At 35.3% G+C, this 22,881-nt stretch overlaps 1 protein-coding gene and 2 long non-coding RNA genes across 3 annotated transcripts in view; 1 reads left to right on the top strand and 2 right to left on the bottom strand.

The window, feature by feature from the left end:
* Window positions 1–17,927, bottom strand: part of LOC128237510 (snake venom 5'-nucleotidase-like) — a 66,909-nt gene extending 48,982 nt beyond the window's left edge. The window contains exons 1-4 of the mRNA XM_052953094.1: window positions 17,685–17,927; window positions 15,245–15,375; window positions 2,844–3,057; window positions 2,122–2,319 (exon numbers count right to left, since the gene is read on the bottom strand). Of these exons, the coding sequence (XP_052809054.1) occupies window positions 2,122–2,319; window positions 2,844–3,057; window positions 15,245–15,375; window positions 17,685–17,907 (766 nt within the window). The 5' untranslated portion in view covers window positions 17,908–17,927. The remainder of the gene's footprint in view (window positions 1–2,121; window positions 2,320–2,843; window positions 3,058–15,244; window positions 15,376–17,684) is intronic.
* LOC128237513 (uncharacterized) lies at window positions 4,030–5,819 on the top strand. The gene is made up of 3 exons (XR_008261623.1): window positions 4,030–4,592; window positions 4,790–4,943; window positions 5,573–5,819. It is a non-coding gene; the product is annotated as an uncharacterized LOC128237513 (long non-coding RNA).
* Window positions 5,030–6,975, bottom strand: LOC128237512 (uncharacterized). Its single transcript, XR_008261621.1, has 3 exons — window positions 6,662–6,975; window positions 5,913–6,319; window positions 5,030–5,669 (listed from the first exon to the last, which is right to left on the bottom strand). It is a non-coding gene; the product is annotated as an uncharacterized LOC128237512 (long non-coding RNA).
* Window positions 17,928–22,881: the final 4,954 nt, after the last annotated feature.

Genomic DNA, 22,881 nt, shown 5'->3' with positions numbered 1-22,881 from the left:
TGACTTACTAAGTCCTAATTACGAGATACTATCTCATAATTAGGAGATACTATCTCCTAATTACGACTTACTAAGTCATAATTAGGAGATACTAACTCATAATTATGACTTACTAAGTCCTAATTATGAGATACTATCTCATAATTAGGAGATACTATATCCTAATTACGACTTATTAACTCATAATTATGACTTACTAAGTCCTAATTACGAGATACTATCTCATAATTAGAAGATATTATCTCCTAATTACGACTTATTAAGTCCTAATTAGGAGATACTAACTCATAATTATGACTTACTAAGTCCTAATTACGAGATACTATCTCATAATTAGGAGATACTAACTCATAATTATGACTTACAAACTGCTAATTAGGAGATACTAACTCATAATTAGGACTTAATATCTCCTAATTAGGAGATACTAACTCATAATTAGGACTTACTAAGTGCTAATTCAGAGATACTAACTCGCGATTATTTCAGTTTTGGAAGAAAACGCATGTATACATACTTTGAAATAGGAAACCATTTTAGGCTGCTAGGCCGCCAGGCCGCTAACTGCATGCCGCTAGGCCGCTTAAGTGCTCGATCGACTTTTTAAAAAAAAGAGTTTATAATTGCTTAAGAGTGATAATTTGGGCATAAAAACAGAATATACATATAAAAAAATAGAAGGAGAGGCATGTTCACATGCTTTGAAAAGCTGACTGCTTGTTCGATTTTTTTTAAATGTTGATAATCGCCTCAGAGTGATAGTGGGTGCTTAAAACTCAGTTAGTATTTCTTTGTTTTTTAAGAAAATAGGATAGCATTTGGGCCGCCAGGCCGCTTACTTCACGCCGCTAGGCCGCTAGGACGCGAGGACGCTAACTTCACGCCGCTGAGCCGGTGGACCGCTAGGCCGCTAACTTCACGTACATACTTTCAACGTCATTTCAAACTAATAATAGGGTCATCATGGACTTCTTTCTTTCATTGATTGTGTTTTTATGCACTAGTCATTTGAACACTCCAAGGGTTTTTTTTAACTGCAATTTTGGCTCAACTTGGCTGCCAACTTGTCCAATATTTTCTTAAAAATGACAGTAATATGCAAAGCCCTAATTTTAATCATCACCATTATCAACAACATCATCACAACCAACATCATCATCACCACAATCATAACCACTACCACCATAATGATCTCCACAATCATTCCCACAACCACCATTATCATCATCATCATCATCATCATCATCATCATCATCATCATCATGAGATAGTAAAGTCATAATTAGGAGATAGTATCTCCTAATTATGAGATAGTATCTCGTAATTAGGACTTAGTAAGTCATAATTATGAGTTAGTATCTCCTTATTAGGACTTAGTAAGTCGTAATTAGGAGATAGTATCTCCTAATTAAGAGATAGTATCTCGTAATTAGGACTTAGTAAGTCATAATTATGAGTTAATAAGTCGTATGAGTTAATGATCGTATTGATTTTTATTGGTTGTCGGAGATTAGAACATGTTCAATTAAAGTGCACTCGTATTTAAAATCAATGCATACACATGTATAACAAACATACATTTTGAATGATAAACCTTTAACTACTTACTAAATAATACATTTATGGAGAATATGAATTACTGATAACAACATTTTAACCGTGTATTTCATAGCTGAAAACTTAAAAATACTAAATGACTGGTGAGTGCTAAAGGATCATAAGGCAGAAATACCGTGTTTTCTGCACCTTTCTTTTAAATTAAACACGCTATCCTTCATAAGAACCATTAATTTCGATATTTATTCATACTTTTCGGTAAATTAATTTAATTGTATTAATTGTGGTAAATTTGAGTAGGGAGTAAGAGTGCATCTTTAAATAGAGATCCAAGAAGTACCTAGTTAAAATGATAAGTTTTATATAATTATTGCTTCTTCTTACCACAGAAAACAAAGCGTTCCATGTCACCTCTGTGCTTATTAAAGCCAAAGTAGCACGTTCCCTTTACGTTTAATGACTCTCCTATACACACAGATCACATAACACTTCACATAACGTACCTTTAGCTTATTATTGCGGTGAATTATCGTTCAAACAATACAAAGTTGAAATACGGTTTACCTTCCGAGTTATTATACAGAAATGTGTGGGAGTGACCGCCAACGATGACATCAATATCCGGCACTTCCGCCGCTACACGTTTGTCCACCCCGTACCCCGCATGACTCAGTCCGATAATCACTTCCACACCGGAATGCTTCAACTCTCGCGCATGCGCACGAACAGTGCTTACCTCGTCTTTGAAATTCACGGTGTCTCCTGTACGTAAAAAGTGTTAAATACATAACATTTCGAAATATTCTTAATTCATTTAGATTTAAATAGAGCTGTTATAGATAAATTCTTCTCTACTAATTATTTAGTAAATTACGTTTTAATAAAGACGAGAGTTTGCACTTGGATAAAAAATATACGCCCGAGGTAAATTAAAGACTTAAGGTTACAGACTTCAAATTGATTTCCTTATTCATATCAATGTAAACAGAAAACTTCAGACTGAAAAATTCCATTTCTAGCGTAGCATGTATATGACAACATACATTCGGGTAATATATATATATATATATATATATATATATATATATATATATATATATATATATATATATATATGCAACTTTATTTAAACAATACAAACTTATGCTTTATAGGTCAAACACCTGTAATACAAACAATCGGTAAACATATCATTAAACTGGCATGACATTAGATGCAAGTGTTAAGAAATGCTAGCGAAACCCATTTAGTCTTCACAAACAGTTTATGTCTATTTGAGAACATACCGGCATTCGAAATAAACGCCGTGTCGGTTGTGATGTAACCGATGATTCCTATTTTCACCCCGCCCAATTCTATCACCTTGGTAGCATTAAACAAGCCTTGGAGTCTTGGCTCTCGGCTCACATCGATGTTTGAGTCGAGAACGGGAACCGCCAAGTTCATTAGGTATGGAACTAAACCGGAAACACCCAGATCAAATTCATGGTTCCCGAGACACTGAAGTAAAGAAAAACAATAATCTTCGTTAACAATTATGGCATCCCTGTAAAGTGCATGATCAACATGATATTCTGGTGGTCGCTACAGAAAAACGCGAATAGCACCACCTGAAAACATCTTAATGAATAAGTTTAGAAATGTTCATAATATCTTTTTTTCAATTTGGTATAAGATTCATATTATGGAGACATAAAAATAACAAGTTTCTGTTCATTATGTCAAAAATCTTTGAAGTAGTAAGAAATGCGAGATTAGCCTGTAATTGTTTGAGTCATCTATTTTAGAGCCTTTATGGATTAAAATTACATTTCCTGATTATAGGCTCTCGGGAAAGTTACCTGTAGAAATCGTATTATTTATTATTGAAGTAATAGGTGATATAATATGATATTCAAGGAGTTCAAGTTTTTTTAAGAGTTATGCCATCAATACCAGGAGCCTATATATCAAGCTTGCCAATGAAATTCCTTACTTCATAAGTCGATATATACATGAAAATATACATTCCCTAGTTTGCTGTCAAGGGTAGATTTTAAGATCATGTTAAAATATATGGTGTTAACATAGTGTGTCTTCTGTACTTATTTGGAAACGTTAATGAATGATAAAAGCATTTAGTATCTCATTAGTATCATTCAATAAGTTTCGATCGTGATGTAGGTAAGAAGGTAATTTGAAAGAGGCATGGTTAGATGTGATTGATTTTATAGTTTCCATATTCGTGTTGTTTACTTGTTTTTGTTTTATAGCATTATTATACAAGACTGATTTACGTTTTTTACTAGTAGTATCACTTTTCTATTATATTCAATCGAGTTTCGAAAATATTTTAACCTATCTCTATCTTTTATTGCTTATTTTATATCATCTGTAAACCAACCAGAAAGAATTATAGATTCCACTATGAATGACTTTAAAGTTCCATCCGCAGATGGATGGTAGAATTGCTCAGTTTAACAATTGACCTTACGACAGGATTTGATTGACAGGTCCTATCAGCCAATCAGAATGCAGGGCTGATAAGCCGTGTTGCTATCCGCCATTTTGTCCGTCAAACTGACCAGAGTCCGTCATATACATGCGCTGGCAATTCCTCGCCTTTTTAAGTATTATGGTAAAAAGGTGTTGTCATGGCACTTGTAATTCGGATACAAGGTAGCCAGGCCGACTAAAGATGGCTTCCAATTCGTTCCGTATTCGAAACCAGCGAGTTATTTAGAAAAATACAAGTGCTGTATCAGACTCTGTGGAAGACCTCATCAACAGCTGAACTTGGAAATTTTGAAAGATCGTTCAAAGGCGAAACGTCTATACGTCTGTACAAAAGTATTTTTTTGAACAAAACTACTAATTTCAATCCGCTCAAAATTTATTTAATACTGAAATTGTCCGTGCATGACCTAAATAAGTGTTACTATTTTTAAACTATAAACATCGTACATTTATGCTTTGGCTTGTGTTGTCAAATCGGCATTAATGGCCATTTAATATCAGGTTTAACATGGACACGATTGATTTCATTCAAGATAGAGGTATTTTTGTTGATACCGTTATGTAGTTTTTATAAACTACTTTGCTTTCAAAGTAAATCCGGAAATATCGTACAACAATTTTTGTCCGAACCATCGCATGCTTCCGAATCTAATCTACTCGTATGGTTCCTATGTAAACAATGGCTTTTGTAGCTGTCATTCCGACACATTTCATAGATTTCTTATTTTCATATCAGCACTTTGTCGACGGGAAATCCAATCAAGAAAACCCTGACCCTCAAGCAGCTACTGTATTTGACCAGCTCACACCAGCTTGGCCTCCTCCAAAACTCAGATAAATATTTGAGCCACCAAAAAAAAAACGAGAACAGATCGGTCTGAATCGTTAAGGTATTATTTTCTGTATAAAACAATTTATTTCACTGTACATTTAAATCATTTATTATGTTCATTAGAACTTGATTCCGCCAAACATGTGCTGTAAAGACTTAGACTTAGTATGAATAAAGAACAAGTCAAACATGTACATATTTTCATTGTTATTCTTATATTTTGGGCCATTTACGTAAATCTACAATATTTAATGATAGTTCATCCAATGTTCAGAGTCCGGATCACATGCACACTCGATTAACAGTATTCTTAAAGTTGCACTCTCACAGAATTCTAGTTTGACACTTTTTGTCTCAGAATCGGCTTATTTTGGCATTCTTTAAATTAAGAACTAATATATAAATCACAAAGCAAACTTCTCCGAGCCAAAATATGATAAATGCAATCAAATCCTGTGTAAGTTGTCAAAGTGATCAATCTGTGAAAGTGCAGCTTTAACAGTGAAAAATAACTTCTGCTAATGCTATATATTTTAAAATATATTTGCCATTGCAATAAAGAGATATTCACCTACAATATCATACATAAACACCAAAGAAATATCAAAGTTTAAGTAATGTTTGCAAAACAACAATGTATTAAATAAATCTGATATTAAATATGCAACAACTGGTGTTATAATCCAGAACTGAAGCTAACATCATAGAGGTACATCCTTCCAAGAATCCATCAAAACAACATGCTGAACAACTTCAAGAACTCTCTTCAAAAGACCACACTTTCCTGAAATAAATAAAAGATGCCAATATTAAAATAAATCAGTTACATGTATTGTTAAATATTTTAATACTAGCTGTAAATGCTACTGCCTTTGATGTTTGCTTCCTACATGTATATCATAATGAAATATTGACAAGATAATAGCTAATGTTTTGTGGTTGTTGTTTTTCTCTGGACAAATAGTCCATTACTTTTGTACAGCAAAGTAAAACTAAATGTTATAAAAAGCTTTAAAATAGGTCCTACCGATTATTTGTAAAACTTGTCATCACTGGTTTTCTCTTGCGGTTGACATTGCCTGGACTGGCAAATATCGTGTGTGTGTGGGGGGGGGGGGGCGGTTTCCGATCTTATGCTAGGTCCCCTGTTGCGGTAGGCTTGTTGAAGACAATAATAAGGGGACTTCCTTATCTCCATCAATCAGAATACTTTAATGGTGTCAACGGTAAATAGCAGGAGACCCTCCACCAGCCTTAACCGGTAAATGGGGGGAGGGTAGTGTGTGTGGGTTAGAACCAGCTGCCCGGTCAGCTTAGTTGGTTAGAGCGCCGGGCTAGTGTTCTGGTGGTTGTGAGTTCGAGCCCCACACCGGGGGCAATTTTCCTCCCAGGTCTTCTTTTACAGCCAGAGTGTGTGAACATGTTCCACAATTTCTGTAAGAACAAAAATCAAAGCATGTGAATGTTTGAGCAATGCAAAAGTTACAGATTGGTATCACCCACGATTGTCACTTGTCAACTATTACATTATTATTCATAAGGGGGAGTGTTCAATCGCTTAGAACTGAAACTTTTTATGCATAACTCCAATAAACCATTTCTGCTCATACTATAGAATACAAGGTTATACTGTATAGCTGGCATGTAACTGTTATTTAATGTCACTTCCGGGTTCCCCATTCGGGCCATTTATGATTTTCTCATATTGTGCGATGATTTAATCTTTGTTTCAACAATACTGTAAGAAGGACCGGTGTTATTAAAAGTTGAACTTACCCGTGTTTTCATTTACAGTATCCGTCACACACACGCTTTTCCTTTGTATCGATGTCAATGTTGACAACATGGCGGCTATCCGATTTTCTCTGACTTGGATAGATTTCACCCCGTCAATGTTAGATATCGTCATTTTCTAAAGATATATCGAGCCTACCGATGTAGCAGCCAGTTACAAATTCCTTTGACTTCTATTTATTTCGCATTGTAATTTCACATTTATGATAATTTGTCAGGAATATCGGAAAGCGAAACGACGCGAGACGCCATTACTTCCTCGTTTGTTTGACGGACATAGACAGAGTTCGCTCCCTTGATATCAGGGGGCGTGGCTTAGAAGCCGCTGTCGTAAGGTCAATTGTTACATGTATATGTATTTTATGTTCAATTGTCTACCTTCCTAGTAAGTTGACCTAGATTTACTAAAGTGAACTATGTTTTTACTCTATGTTTTTTTAGAAAAGCGCTCCAGCTTGAATCATTCGTTTGCAGCTGATGTCTGTATCCGGTCGTTGAGTACTTGAAATTACCATGAAGGCTCTTGTACAGCAAAGGAATTGTCAGGAAAATAAAATATCACATTTAAATAATGTTAAAGTAGAAACCATTGGAGCTTAAACGTCCTTAAAAGTATCAAATTCTCGCTTCCCACATTTGTAAACAACAGACTGGTCGAAGGTTTTCCTTCAATAACTTTTTTATTCTGTAACCTAGAAGCATGAAATAAAAAGCCGAGGTAATTGTAGAGCCGAATGCGCGTCAGTGATATATAAGTTAATTTAAGGATTAAAATTCGACTTTTTGCATTTTATTGGCGTATGGTATGCAATGGGGTTGTTCAAAATGGGTGGAGTCCGAAGGACGGTGGGTGAATTTGAACAGCAACAGTAACATAAATCTATAACACAATGAATGCGCAGAAAAAATAGTTCCTTATTCATGGGTTTAATTTCTATATTTTTAAGCTAGAAACATACAGCTGGAGTTATGAAAAATTAACAATAACAAAAAAAAAAAAAAAAAAAAAATATCGCCACCTACAAAGTCATTATATATCGCGTTAATACGCGATACTAGCGTTTGTAAGTCACGAGTTTTCAAATTGGAGAGAAATTCCAGTCAATTTACTTGTTGAGCGTTATCACGGTGGAGAACCCACGTGACTTATTTGGTAAAGTGCACGGCAAAAAATGTCAACAAGTCTCGATTCAGGTAAGGTTTTTAAAGATAACTTTCTTAATATTTGGAGAATTTTTGTAATTTAAAGACCATAAACCCCGCATTTAAGAGCTCTATCCACGGTAATAAAGAACTTTCTCTAATATCCTAAAGTTTTCCTGAAACTCTTGACCAACTGATTTCTCAGAGTTGAAATCTAAGGCAAAGTACACGGCTTTTGACAAATCTATCGCTTTACTTCATGTTAGCCGTAAATAATTTATACAAAAATCTTATTTTAAGCAAAGTGTATGTATCTTAAAGTTTTCAGCGTGTATTATTGAACTTCTTATAGTTATTTCAAAGGCGAAAATGAACTAAAACCAAATTGATAAAGTACACGGACATTTTATGTTTGATAAAGTACACGGTCGTTTACAACCTTCAGTGTATAAACTCATTGTTTCACTGACTGGTGCTTAAACGAGTTATTATAAATATTTTTTATTATTTCTATTCTTCAAATTTATTATTGAACATTGCTCCATGTTTGAAAAGACGCATTGTAATGGAGTGGCAATGGAAGAATGAACGCGTTTTAACAGTTAGACCGACGGAGTCGCCTAAATGATGGGCTCATTTTCATGAATCATGAAAACATGTGTTATCACACTAAAATTCAGTCCCGTATTTTAACAATATATTCCCAATTGCCATATAAAGGGCTTGAAGTTTTTGTAAAGGGTGTTCCACTTCTTTTTCGTATCGTATATGTAAAACGTGTTTGTATTCATTATACATGGTAAACAGTAACACATAACTGCATAATAGCTCTTCATTTTGTCAATTTTGAGAAAGAAAAGTGTTCTTGTACTTTTAATGTCTTCGATTGCTAACTGATTTGAAAGACTTTTAAGAATATGATATTTGTTTCATTTCAGAATATGACGACTCCGACTTTATACAAAGAATGCGGAATGGCATTTCAAAAAACAAAAACAACATCTAGCAGACCACGATAGAAGGCATTCTGGTCAATTGCCATCGTTTTTGCGGGAAAGTGTTTACACAGACACAGGTTAGTTTTTAGCTTTATTTTTTCGCAGAGAATTAAGAATATACTAACAGTTATACTTTTATTATGACTCCCCTCGTGTAGAGGTTAAGATTTCCCGTCGTCTGACTGTGTTTCAACGTTTTTTAGGGGTTGCGTTTTTCACATAATAATGTGGTCCATGTTTCAGTGGACAGGGTTTTATTAGTTTTATGGTGCTGATTACACGATCAAACACTCACTGCGTGGCAGTAATATAGTGTTTTTTTATAAATTATATTCAAGTACTGACATTTCCAGCATTTATCGCTAACTTGTGACAGTACATGTCTTTTTTATAGGTGCAGCAATCACGGCGAGACAAAGTTGCACGTTTGCAAATATTGTGGCAAAACTGCTCTTGCAAGTCTTGAAGATATACGAAAGACGCGAAAGCGGCCAATTGAAGCTAACCTGTGATGTGTGTGGGTTCATATTGGGTGACACGACCAATATCAGTGACCAGATTTCTACTAGACACAGGGGAATGACACGTCACAAATGTCTACAGTGTCGCTCCGCATTCAAGTTCAAATCTGGACTCAGCAGGCACGTAAAGGCGACCCACACCTAATCAGGACCCATTGAAAGATCACAATGGTCTAGTTAGAACTGCATTCCAGTATGTTGCCGAGTTAAAATAACGTTTTGATGAGTTTAACATTTTATTAAGATAAATAGCAAAACGTACTGTTACCAAATGGTGCTCTTTCAAAATGTTCGTTTGTCTTACAGTACTGAAAAAAACGCTGTGGAAAATTAGTATGAAAACGGATTGAGCATAAAACATTTTCACAAGGTTTAGAGATGCATTGTTGTCATTTTCCCATTGATGTCCTATAAACTTTTAACTGCATGTATCTTATATAATTCAGCAAGCTTTGAAACACAATTATTTTGTAATCACATTTAAGCCTTTAGTCTAGAACATTCTAATGTTCCATGCTCAGCTCTAATCTAGATGTTATAGTCTTAGTCCTAGCCTGTAAGTTGGTAATATAGTGTGCTCTCCATCCTCCTTGCTGTTTCCCATCTAACTCCGAGCCTCCATCTTTACAATGAGTTCCTGTCTGTATTGTTCGAACGACCGCAGTTTTACTGATATAGATCAGATAATATTTGTTCAGACTGAACCAAATAAAAGATTCAGCGATACCTGAAAGGTAATGAGCAATATGCTTTAAATGTGGAAATATATATAAACTAATTGTGATGTGCCTATTTTATTGTTTTATATCACATCAAAATAGGAACATTCATGAAATTTATTATCACCACAAACGGGCCCCTAACTACAGAGATGTTTTATTCGCCGTCAGTCCTGATTATAATTTATAAGTACTAGTAATCATAAATTCCCTATCGAAGTCGGTAGATGGAGACAGAATGCTGTACCACATGTCAATAGAAAGTGTACGTTTTGTAATCTAAACGATATCGGTGACGAACTGCACTATTTACTTACATGTCCATTTTTTAATCCTACCAGAAAACAATACATAAGTAGTCGTTTTTACTCAAGACCTAGTGTCTTACACTTTAGTGAAGTTTTAAATTGTATGAACCCGGATACCTTAAGGAAAACAGCAATTTTTGTTAAAATCTTAGTTAATCACTTTAAACGAATCTGATCATGTACTTTATAGTTTTTCATTTGATATCTCATAACTATATCGATTATATTGTATCCTAATTCAAATAAATGAATTTGTTTTGTTATAAAAAAAATAAATAATAATAATATTTAAACTAACCACATTCCCCTTACTTACTAATTATATTGGTTTTGTATAATGATAAACTCTAAACCTGTTGTGTAGCCGCCATTAACCCACATATTTATACCTGTGTTAACATATATATATATATATATATATATATTGCGTTTTCACATGCTTTTACTTAAATGTAAACTGTGATATAATAAAAGAATATTGAGTTGATTGAGTTTAGTAAAACTATGTGATTTTTTAAGAAATGTATGTATGATTCTTTATTGATCTGCATATTCAAAAGTAATCGAAATTATAATGGCTGACTTTCTCTTAAATCATCCCATAGACTTTCTTTCAACTCCTCATTAAATATGATTGCTAAATATTTAGTTATTTAGGTGTACGTTATAATGCAAAATTTATTGATACCACTTAAATAAAAACTAAACACTATACATTCTGACTTCACGAATAGAAAATGCTTATACAACGATGAGATTGTAAACGGAACTCTACTTTCAAACATAAACTAAAATGACCGTGTACTTTATCATCCTAAAATGTCCGTGTACTTTATCAATTTGGTTTTAGTTCATTTTTACCTTTGAAATAACTAGAAATTAAACAATACACGCTGAAAACTATAAAATACATAAACTTTGCTTAAAATAAGATTTTTTTATGCATTATCTACGGCTTACATGAAGTAACGCGATAGATTTGTCAAAAGCCGTGTACTTTGCCTTAGATTTCAACTCTGAGAAATCAGTTGGTCAAGATTTTCAGGAAAACTTTAGGATATTAGAGAAAGTTCTTTATTACCGTGGATAGAGCTCTTAAATGCGGGGTTTATGGTCTTTATTTCACAAAATTTCTCCAAGTATAAAGAAAGTTATCTTCAAAAACCTTACCTGAATCGAGACTTGTTGACATTTGTTGCCGTGCACTTTACCAAATAAGTCACGTGGGTTCTCCACCGTGGTTATGTTGAAGGATCAGTGGGTGTATGAACCATGTTGGGATACGGTGTTGGACAAATCAGCAAGTGCATTGTCATTTCTTTGAAAGTTAAAATCGGATGAAACGACAGTGGCGGTGGGTGGGGTAACGTGTTTAGCAATGGAAACTTTCGCGGAAGGAAAGCCTTAGTGTTGAACTGAGCTCTTTCTTCTGGACGTTGCTGGATGCACTACAATATGTTATTGTTTCATTTCATCGATTTCATGTTTTGTCAGATGCTTTCATGATTTTTACCAAATGTCAATTCGAATTCCGAAATAAGTCGTCATCATTGTCACTTAATATTTCTTCAACTGTTCCATCCATCATGAAATCAAAATCTACATTAAAATCAATCAAATTATCGTTGCTCATTTTGTTTTAACTGCTTTACTGCAGATCATAGTTTTGCAGGTTGCCAACAATTTTACTACGATTTCATTGAAAAAAAGTTCCGTAGTACATATGCCCCGCCCATTAGTATTATTGCGCCCAATGACAGGAGAGAAGTATCGAACAAATGCACGCGATTTCGATGGGAAAGCCAGTGCACTTTATACAGAAATAATCTGAAATTGATAAACAACAACCACCGTTAAGGAATGAAGTGTTAATGTAAATATTGGCTGATGGAGGAATTGCAATTGGTGATATTACAGAGCATTAGTTATTGCCAAACGATTCGCAAATAATGGATTCAATTTCATGTGACAATCAACATGATTCGATATGTGAAAACTACAGTTTAAAACAAAGTAAAACCTACTATCTATTATGTGGCAAAAAAGATTTGACATTATCATTATACACTTTAATATTGAAAACGAGATGGTTGTAAGCAATCAGTTTCAAATTGAGCCGGGAAAATACTTATTTTTTATTTCAGCTCTATCTGCCTTGCTTCAAATACCTAAATGAAAACATTGATAAGTAATTGGATAGGTGGTATGATTTATATAGCATGTACTGTGATAAGGGTAATGCTATTTTCAAATGTGACTTTTATGCCAAGCTCAGCGCAAATGTAATTATGAATATAGATAATCCATTCCTGAATGTAACATGGGCACTGTAAATATGCGTAATACATGTTTTGGTTCTAAAGATACTTACGTGTCTTGTAACGACTGCAAATCGACAAAACTGGACTTCATATGCATACAAATAGAATAAGTTGATTGTCTTATACACTGCGAAGTTGCCAATGATAGTTGTTAAACATGTCAAGGCAAAGGCATATTATATTTTGTTTGAGATTTAAGTATGATGAGATATCGCTTGATACTAAAGCAAGGGCCATTAATTTGTCCATTCTCCATAAATGTGCATCACAATTATGAGTTCTGCAATTTAATAACATCAAACATTGTCCTGAACGATATCATGAGTGTATGATTAAGGTATGAGCGACACAAGTACAACAAGTCTGAAAATGCTATTTTTTTAAAGAATGCTTAATCAAAGGCAAAAACTCATGTTATACTATGTTCAGCGGGTAACAAAATCCCAGGTGCACAACCTTATCGCCATAACATGACTCTAGGTAAAAAGGTTTCGGAGTTTTGTTCGACACAAGTCAAGAAATGCCAATTTTTACTAATTCAAGGGCATTAACTCTGGTTTAGCGGGAAACAAAACCGCAAGAGCACAACTTCATCACCCAACAACATCCCCTAAGCTTTCACGAGTGGTCATATAGTTTTGGAGTTTTGAGCGACACAAGTCCAGAAATGCCATTTTTTGCAAATGAACCGGTCATAACTGGTTTTACGAATTGAAGCGGGGAACGAATCCCTAGGTGCACAACTTCATCAACTAAAACATCCTGCCAAGAGGTCTTGACTCTAGGTAAAATAATTTTGCTTATTCCAGGGACATAACTCTGGTTTCAAGAATCTAGGTCAATTAGCTTTGGAGTTTTGCATTACACAAGTTTGCATAATACTTACGGACGGAATCACAAACGGACGAAGGGACGCATGGAAAGACAAGGGCAACTATATATCTGTATATAGGGAAACGGCTGAGGCCATTCGAACCAGGACAATATTTGATTGCGGGGGGAGGGGGCGATTTATATTAACAACGTCAGCTTAAATATTGCTGGCCTGAGTAGACATCTGAACCATGTAGAATTTCAAAAAGATTTTATATTATTCATCTGAGTTAAACGTGGGATAAAAGCATTGGCTTATTAAGTAATTTACTGCAATTATACATTTGTTTTCATAATGTACGACCATTTAATTCGAAACCTACACAAAATAATGATGGTTTAAGTGATTTCATAAAAAAGAAAAAAAGTAAAATAAACTGAATATTATTTCACGTAGTAAGAGTTGTTTTACTGACTGTGTAGCATCATGCTGCAATTAAAATCAAAATAATAAGTATGTATTTCACATATGTCTCCGGTAAAGGGGTCACAGATTTGTAATGCTGGAAAGAGGAACATTGCATAGTGTATAATTATGTTTTAAATGAAGAAGAGCTTAAGTTATATCTTATAACCTATTTTTTATCTTCAAAAATCGAAGCACTACAAGTGACGAGTGACTTGGGGATTTGTAAATTGGTTGTCGAAACGAATTTTTATCAAGCAAAGCATTGAAGAGGTGAAAGAAATAGGAGATTATGTTAACATCAATTGAAATCACTTGAATACTGAACATAAATTATCTATTAACTGTTTGTAGAGTGGAAGAAGTGTGGTTTTGGTTTAAAATTTGTGTGACAGTGTTTATATCGTTACAAAATATGTTGTAGAATCGACTTGTCTGTGAATTCTGCATACTATTAGTGATATACAGTTACAAGTTTTGCTATGTAGATTGAGGAATGCATAACGATGAATTGCTTGGTTCATGTTTGAACGAGTGAATCATGTTTAGATTATTGACTTTAAACAATCTATACATCATCCACTCGTTCGCACTTGCAACAATGCAGTCTTTCAGCATTTTCAGTGCTTTGATTATTCATGTGACGTTTTTGTCAGATATTGTAAATTTAGCCTGCGATTCTTAAAAAGGTGAGCTTCTAGGCATGAAAAAGCCATTTCTTTTACATAGGCGAGGTTTTAAACCCACTAAAATCCACTTATCGGTTAAGAGATCTTAAAGCGATCAAATACCATTATGAAATGAGAGTATTATGTACGCAATACGTATATCACGTATATATAGTATATGTGTACGCAATACGTATATCACGTATAAATAGTATATGTGTAAAATGATTTTATAATTATTTTTTCTTCAGATTTCTGGAAGTTAAATCATACAATCTTTGGATCAACTGATAAAATGATGTAATTCATTGCAGTTCTTGTGTAATAACTTCTGTACATTGACGTTATGAAAAGTTTTTATGCATATTTATAAGCCTCATTTACATACCCAACTCCTGCATCGAGAGAGGAAAAACGGGTTGTTTAATCCGTTAAAACGCTATTTAAAAGGATTGATACGCAAACCATTAATTATCATCATATTAGTAATGGATAGTTTCTTATAACTGTTAATTTGTAAAACATGTTTCCAAAAAACAAACATACACATAATCATGTTGTTCTTTAAACTAGGATGTGTAATACAAATAGACAACTAAGGTTCTCACGATAGCGTCATAATTCTCCATGTTAACAAAGGTCGAGGCGGCAGCTCCCTTATACTGGTAAAAAAATAGGGTGCCCGTAAACCGGTCACCGGCGTCCAGAACCAGTGTGTTTGCGTACCGGGCACGAGCATCTGGAGAAAGAAAACAATCGTAGAAAGTTGTATGCGATTTAACAGATCATTATATCAAAAAGACGAATAAACACAGAAATATCTGAACTATGACGGATTTATCACATGACAAAATAACGATATATTATTGGTGTGGACAAAAAAAACACACTACTTTTTCAATCGATGTTACTCGGCCATCTCCGGCGTGCGTAATAACGGAATCGACTATCTAGACTGGTAAGGTACAGTCACAGATACAATTCAGTGGTGACGGATCGATTCGGCCTAGTTATCATTTTGGCCTGGTCCTTAACAACATATCTAACTTCATGGTGTTGGGGCTCGTGAAATCTGGAATTCAGCGTTATTTTGCTTGCAAATTGTTTATTTCACTTACGATTATATAGGAAATGTATTTAGTGGTATCTAACCTTTAAAGAGGCTAGATAGCAGATGGTACAAAAAGCGGCAAATACAGTATTTCCTCACAGCAAGCCTAGAATTGCCAATGCGAGCAAGTAGGAGGCCGATGACACTTCACTTTATATGGTTTAAATAATAAACGCAACAATTTTGTTGCTATCTCATCTGTGTTTTCCCGGTTTAAAAGCGCATGACGATTTCCCAATAAGTTTAGATGTACAGATAAATATACCGACGCTATTTTAAACTTACTGGGATTTACATGGTAGACAAGTAAGAAAGATTCAATACGTTGTAAACAACTATGTCAACTTCATGTAAGGTTTTAACAATTTTCTTTTTCTCTTGCAATTGTATCATCTGGTTAGGCACCCTTTAAAGCTCAACTTAGGGTTACCCAGAGCTACCAATACAATAGTTAATGTTGTTTTTACCATTTTTGCCCCTGACAATAGAATTTTTGACATATAAAATCGTTTCAGTGTTTAAATATGAGAAACTTAGGATTTTATTGTTTTGTAAAATATTGAAGGGCACGGGGGGTCATTATGGCCTGAAATACTTTTTTGCATGATTTAATGTATTTTGTTTTTGTATTTTGGTGGCATTTTTTTCATTAATGAGTCAAAATTTAATAACATCAATACCAATATTTGAGCAACTTAAGAAATACTGTAAATAATTACGTATTGCCAAAACATAAAACATGCTAAAACAAACTTTGACTTTCAAATTGTCAATGTAATGTCATGTCATGAACAGAACATTTAATTAGTTCCGCCACTGAAACATTGTAAAAACACTCTGCTTAGCTCGAAGTCTAGACTAGTCTTTATGGAATAACAGACTATAAGGTACGTTACAAGGTATACTATGTCGTAAAATAGCTCATTGATCTAATGTTTCTTATTTACACATACCCGACTTAATCTGAATCACTGCGCGCATATCCATGACAACCACGAATTATCGCATATCCATACGCAATTATTTTCACTAAGCACAAAAGAGTTCCAGCTAAAAAAATCATTTTTACTTAATTTTGTTTAACTGAGATGGGAGAAAAACATATATCATAGCCGCTTGTGTAAGATAGGTTCATCCCGACCCTCGCGCAGGATGTTTTGCGGAAACTCGGTAAACCTCGTTTCCGCAAAACACCCCCCGCTCTGGTCGGAATGAACCTATCTTACACTCTCGGTCATGGGAGATACTTATAATCTTGTATCTTGTTACAAATCTAGTAATTCGCTTATTTTTGAACAAAAAGTGTTTGACACGTTAAGTGTGCAACTTTTTAGTACAGTATACCTTTAACTGTGAACAATATGTTTCAAGCAAATCAGATCATGCATGTTCGAACTTCTAGTAAAAAGTGTATGGTGTTGGGGGTCATGAAACCTTAAAAATCAGTGTAATTCTGCATGCAAATAGGTCAATTAACTATACAATATATATGAAACAATTTGGAGGTCTGTTACCTATACTGTGCATGCGGATGAGGAGTGGTGTCAATTTATGATCATATATCGGATAGTAGAATATCTAAAATATGCTTCACTTTCACGTTTGAATAAGGGTTATTATTCATCAATAAATCAATTATACCATAGAAGATCTCAATACTTTATATAACCTGATTGGATTGAGAAGAATTGGCAACCGAATTAAGATTTTAAATCGGTTTTGAACTCTGTTGCCGACGATAAACCTTTTTCTAATAAATTTAACTTTATTTCTTTAAACATTCGTACTTTTTCATTTTTCTCAAAAAATGCACAAATACTTCGTGGTTGATAACTTGGAAACTGTTGCTAATATCATGACTACGAAATAACTTTTCTTCCATTCCTGGTCTTCCAAACCAAACTGAAATGGAATCACTGAAGAAATTTAAATATCACCTTTTATAAACCAGTTTCTTCTCGCCTCGCCTCCGTAGCACTGGTTTGCGTGTACCTGTTCCGGGGAGCACTCGCCCGCCCGCGAGTTCGTCTCGTCAAAGTGTGCGTGAACATCATTATTGTGGACAATCGTCAACTGGTAGCAATGGACAAAAGTGACTGGTAATAAGACACACACTAGTAAACATCCTGAAAGTGAAACTATTTTCTGAATAGTTGCCATTTCATAAAGGCGTAACTGAACTAAACTGTTTGTACAGTGTATTATGTAAAAATGGGACTGCAATGGTAAGGTATGAGACCCCAGTGTGACTTGAATCACAGGCGAAGATATAGGTGGTAATCGCGGGATAGTGTTGTTACAAACAGAAAGTCATAACTCAACTATAAGCTTACAGCTTATGTGTTATACATATATTTTATACATTCTAATTATAACACAGTCTTAGAAAAATATGCATCCAATTATCAAAATGCATCTTTTGTAAATATAAATACATACACATTGTAAGATTAATAAGTACATGTAAGTTCCTTTAAGGTTCAATTATTTATGAAATTATATTTTAAAAAAAACAACAATCTTTATGAAAAAAAAATCAGTGCAAACTCACAAAATCTCATATGAAGTGATAATTGTGTTTATATAACCTAGGGGCAGAATTTACTTAATAGCTTCTGACAGGTTTACTTTGTATGGACACTTGATACATATGGTTTACTATCATAAACAAGAATATAAACACAAGTATAATTTAGACAAAAGTATATGAATTTGGGTAGCCGATGTTAGAACGAATTATGATATAAGTGTCTGTTTCTGTGTTTCCTCATAGTCATATCTTAATTATTCCCTAAATCTGAGCCATATGCACTTGTTCATGTATGAACAAATCACACCTTTATAAAATAAAATGTAAAGGTGTATTCAATAAAAGTTGATGGGTTTTTTTTTTTGAATGCTATGAAATACGTATGTTTTAAAAAAAAACAAAACTTTAGTCAAGATGCATACGGCAAATTGAATTTGTACAAGTATGCAAATAAAGAATATAAACGCAGATAAACATTCTGAACATTTTACTGTGTTCGAAATCCTATACGAGTATAGCCTAGTTCTTACACTGTGACTGTGGTTATCTCTACTTTTTGCTGAGCACAAATGCCTACGTATCTTAGATAATTAATTATATGTGTCATGTACCCGCACAACCATCAAAGGTACAGGTACGCTCTGTCCTGTCGGTTACCGTGTATCACCCCCCCCCCCCCCCGTCTTATCTTGGACACAAGACGATTAAAATCGTCCCTGGATAATAAAAAAATGTTGAAAATGAATGGGTAACAAATTGTGTTTTAAATATTTTAGATATGCTATTAACATCTTCATATACTATAGCTCAGTCTGGATCAATCAAAACCTTGCCGGAATGAAACACAATATTCTGTATTGCTTTTATTTAGAGACTTTCTGTTTACAGTAATATACTTAATTAGCAATCTTTTTTATAGTTTGCCGAAACGAAATGCAAGGAACTAAATGTTTTTCTCAGATTAAAGTTATTCAGTCAGAGTACATAGTCAATCATGTAAATATGCACAATACAGTTTTTAGAAAGATAACACCATGTTTAAATGTATTTGCACAGACCGTGAGTAACTGCCAGGCACAAGACCTTCATTGACTTTTCCTTTGGTGTTAAGGCCACACCAAATTAATGTTTTTTGTCAGCGAGCGAAGAGCGAACAAGAGATGTTTGTCAAACATTATGCCCCCCCCCCCCCCCCCCCCCCCCCCCCCCCTGAGCGCCATGTTGTCAGGATTATATGGACAATTGAATGAAATCTGCATGGACCGAAATGACAGCTGATTTGTCGCTAACATTGTATGCCGTTGAGGCAGTTTTAAGATTATGACCATTCAAAGTTTGAAGATAGAGTGTGTTATGACCATGACCTTTGAATCTATGACCTCAAAATCCATAGTAGTCATCAGCTGGTCACCAAAAATCTAAATGTTAAGTTTGAGGGCCATGGGTGCAGGCATTGTCAAGTTATTACACAGACAAGCATTTATCGTTCAAGGTCACTGTAACCTTGACCTTTGATCCAATGACCCCTTAAATCATAAGAGGTCATCTACAGGTCAGACACAACACCAAGTCAAGTTTGAGGGCCATGGGTGCAGGCATTGTCAAGTTATCACACAGACAAGCATTCATCGTTCAAAGTCACTGTAACCTTGACCTTTGATCCAATGACCCCTTAAATCATAAGGGGTCATCTACAGGTCAGACACAACACCAAGTCAAGTTTGAGGGCCATGGGTGCAGGCATTGTCCAATTATCACTTGAAACATTTTTCGCATTCAAGGTCACTGTGAACCTGACCTTTGACCCAATGACTCCTAAAATCAATAAGGGTCATCTCCTGGTCAGGCCCGACTTACATGTCAAGTTTGATGATCATAGATTCAGGCATTGTTGAGATATCACTGGGAGAAGATTTGTTAACTTTTTTTTGCATTAAAGGTTACTGTAACCTTGACCTTGGCCTGATGACCCCCGAGTTTGCTTTCAAGGTCACTGTGACCTTGACCTCTGACCCCTTAAATCAATAGGGGTCATCTAATGGTCAGGCCCAACCTCCAAGTCAAGTTTGAGGGATATGGGCGCAGGCATTGTTGAGTTATCACTCGGGCAACCTTTTATCGTTCAAAGTCACTGTTACTTGACCTTTGGCCCAATGACCCCTAAAATCAATAGGGGCCATCTTATGGTCAGGCCCAACCTCCAATTCAAGTTTGATGGCCGTGGGTGCAGGCATTGTCGAGTTATCACTCAGACAACCTTTTACCATTCAAGGTCACTGTAACCTTGACCTTTGGCCCGATGACTCCAAAAAACAATAGGGGTCATCTACTGGTCAGGCCCAACCTCCAAGTCAAGTTTGAGGGCCATAGATGCAGGCATTGTCGAGTAATGACACAAACAACCTTTTACCATTCAAGGTCACTGTGACCTTGACCTTTGGCCCGATGACCCCAAAAAACAATAGGGGTTATCTACTGGTCAGGCCCAACCTGCAAGTCAAGTTTGAGGGCCATGGGTGTAGGCATTGTCGAGTTATCACATGGACCTTTTACCATTCAAAGTCACTGTGACCTTGACCTTTGGCCCGATGACCCCCAAAAACAATAGGGGTCAGCTACTAGTCAGGCCCAACCTCCAAGTCAAGAATGAGGGCCATGGGTGCAGGCATTGTCGAGTTATCACTCGGACATCCTTTTACCATTCAAGGTCACTGTGACCTTGACCTTTAGCCCGATGACCCCCAAAAACAATAGGGGTCATCTAATGTTCAGGCCCAACATCCATATCAAGTTTGATGACCATAGGTCTAGGCATTGTTGAGTTATCACTCGGACAAGCTTTAAAATTATTTTACCATTAAAGGTCACTGTGACCTTGACCTTTGACCCGATGAGCCCTAAAATTAATAGGGGTCATCTACTGATCAGGCCCAACCTTCATATCAAGTTTGATGACCATACGTCCAGGAATTGTTGAGTTATCACTCGGACAAGCTTTGGTCTACCGACGGACCGGCCGACCGACCGACCGACATACCGACATGCCTGTGCAAAGCAATATACCCTTCTTCTTCGAAGGGGGGCATAAAAATATATGTTTCCTTATATTCAATATAAATAAGAAAGATTGTTCAAAATAATTGCCCTTAAACCCATTTTAATGCCATCTTGAACTGAACCTCTAATGGACATTGGGAAAATGTCGGAATACATACTATTTATTCATCCGTGTTTAGTACAACCATTATATGGATAAATCTAATTTCTTATATGATTAAAACGTACTTTAATATGACGATCATTCATAATAATAAATAACCCTGCTTTTAGTAAAAAGTTTGAAACGACTTATATAAATCTACCTGAATCAGTTTAACATCATATGCAACTGTATTTAGACATAACTTAGGATTGATTTTGGATTTGTAAAAAATGATCACTTACACAGGCATCATCAAACATCAGACTCCATATAGCATAAACTAAAAAAAAAAATTATTATCACAGGAAATGCAATGACATGTGCTTATTAAAAAAAAAAAAAACAAGGGTATTTTTCAGAGTACTTCTTTGGTTATTTAGATGTTTTTATGCACCAGCCAATTGTATATGCCCCCCCCAAGTCCGGAATAGCGGGGACTTTGACTTCCGGTCTCTCAAAACCCGGGTAAAATACCCGACCTGCAGGGACACACTGCTGGTAATATCCCTGCCAAATGGCCCCGCAACCCTGAATGCCTGTGAGGCCCATTCCCGACTATTTTCAATATGAAGACAAAACCACATTCACTAGGCACGGCGGGGCCACCTGAAAGGTAAAAACACAGCCCAATGCCTCTGCTGTCCCCGGTATAGCCCTGGGACAAGGGCGAGGGGTGGTCGGGGCAGTGGTTACAATTGACAAGTGCATTACAATCCCGGATTATGCTGCAAATAAAAACAAAATATAAGGTGATAAACTTAGGCTTACGTATGTTGAGGTTTATCCAGACCAGTGTTTATATCGCTATTTGTGAAAAGATATTTGTTCAAAACTTTTGTTTTGTCAGAATTTGATCAAAAATGAGCTTGATACATCAATTTGGACCAAACAATGACTCATGTTCCAGTTAAGTTGACCTTTCACATTCAGCATCGTCGTAACGAGGTAAAATTTTGGTCCCTTGTATTGTGACTTGAATAAAATAGTACTAAGTTGATCATTCCGATTTCCATTCAAAACGAGTCACTAATTACGCAATATAATCGCTACCAGTCTCAGATAAACATGCTTTATTGCATAATGATTGCTTTAAATAATGATCATTTAGTGCATGAGACAATCAACAATGACTTCAAGCATGCTCAAAACATATTTATTGTCAAAAATAAGATTTGATTTCTAAACTTTGAGCCACATTGTTTATACCGGAAGCCGCCATTTTGATTGAATTTATTGAAACCCATGCTAAACCGATCGATACAGTATAAAAACACAACGCATCGGTAACTTCCCTCTACAAAAACACGAAAACTAGCGTAGAAAAAATATACTTGACTATTTTTAGCCTTTTAATAAATTATTACCTGAAAAAAATCTGCTTGGCGATCAAAATGGAGGTGCG

The sequence above is a fragment of the Mya arenaria genome, chromosome 6, assembly GCF_026914265.1.
Source record: "Mya arenaria isolate MELC-2E11 chromosome 6, ASM2691426v1".
In the NCBI taxonomy this organism is placed as follows: domain Eukaryota; kingdom Metazoa; phylum Mollusca; class Bivalvia; order Myida; family Myidae; genus Mya; species Mya arenaria.
Note: the sequence above shows the minus strand (reverse complement) of the source record. Positions and strands in the feature narration are given on the sequence as shown.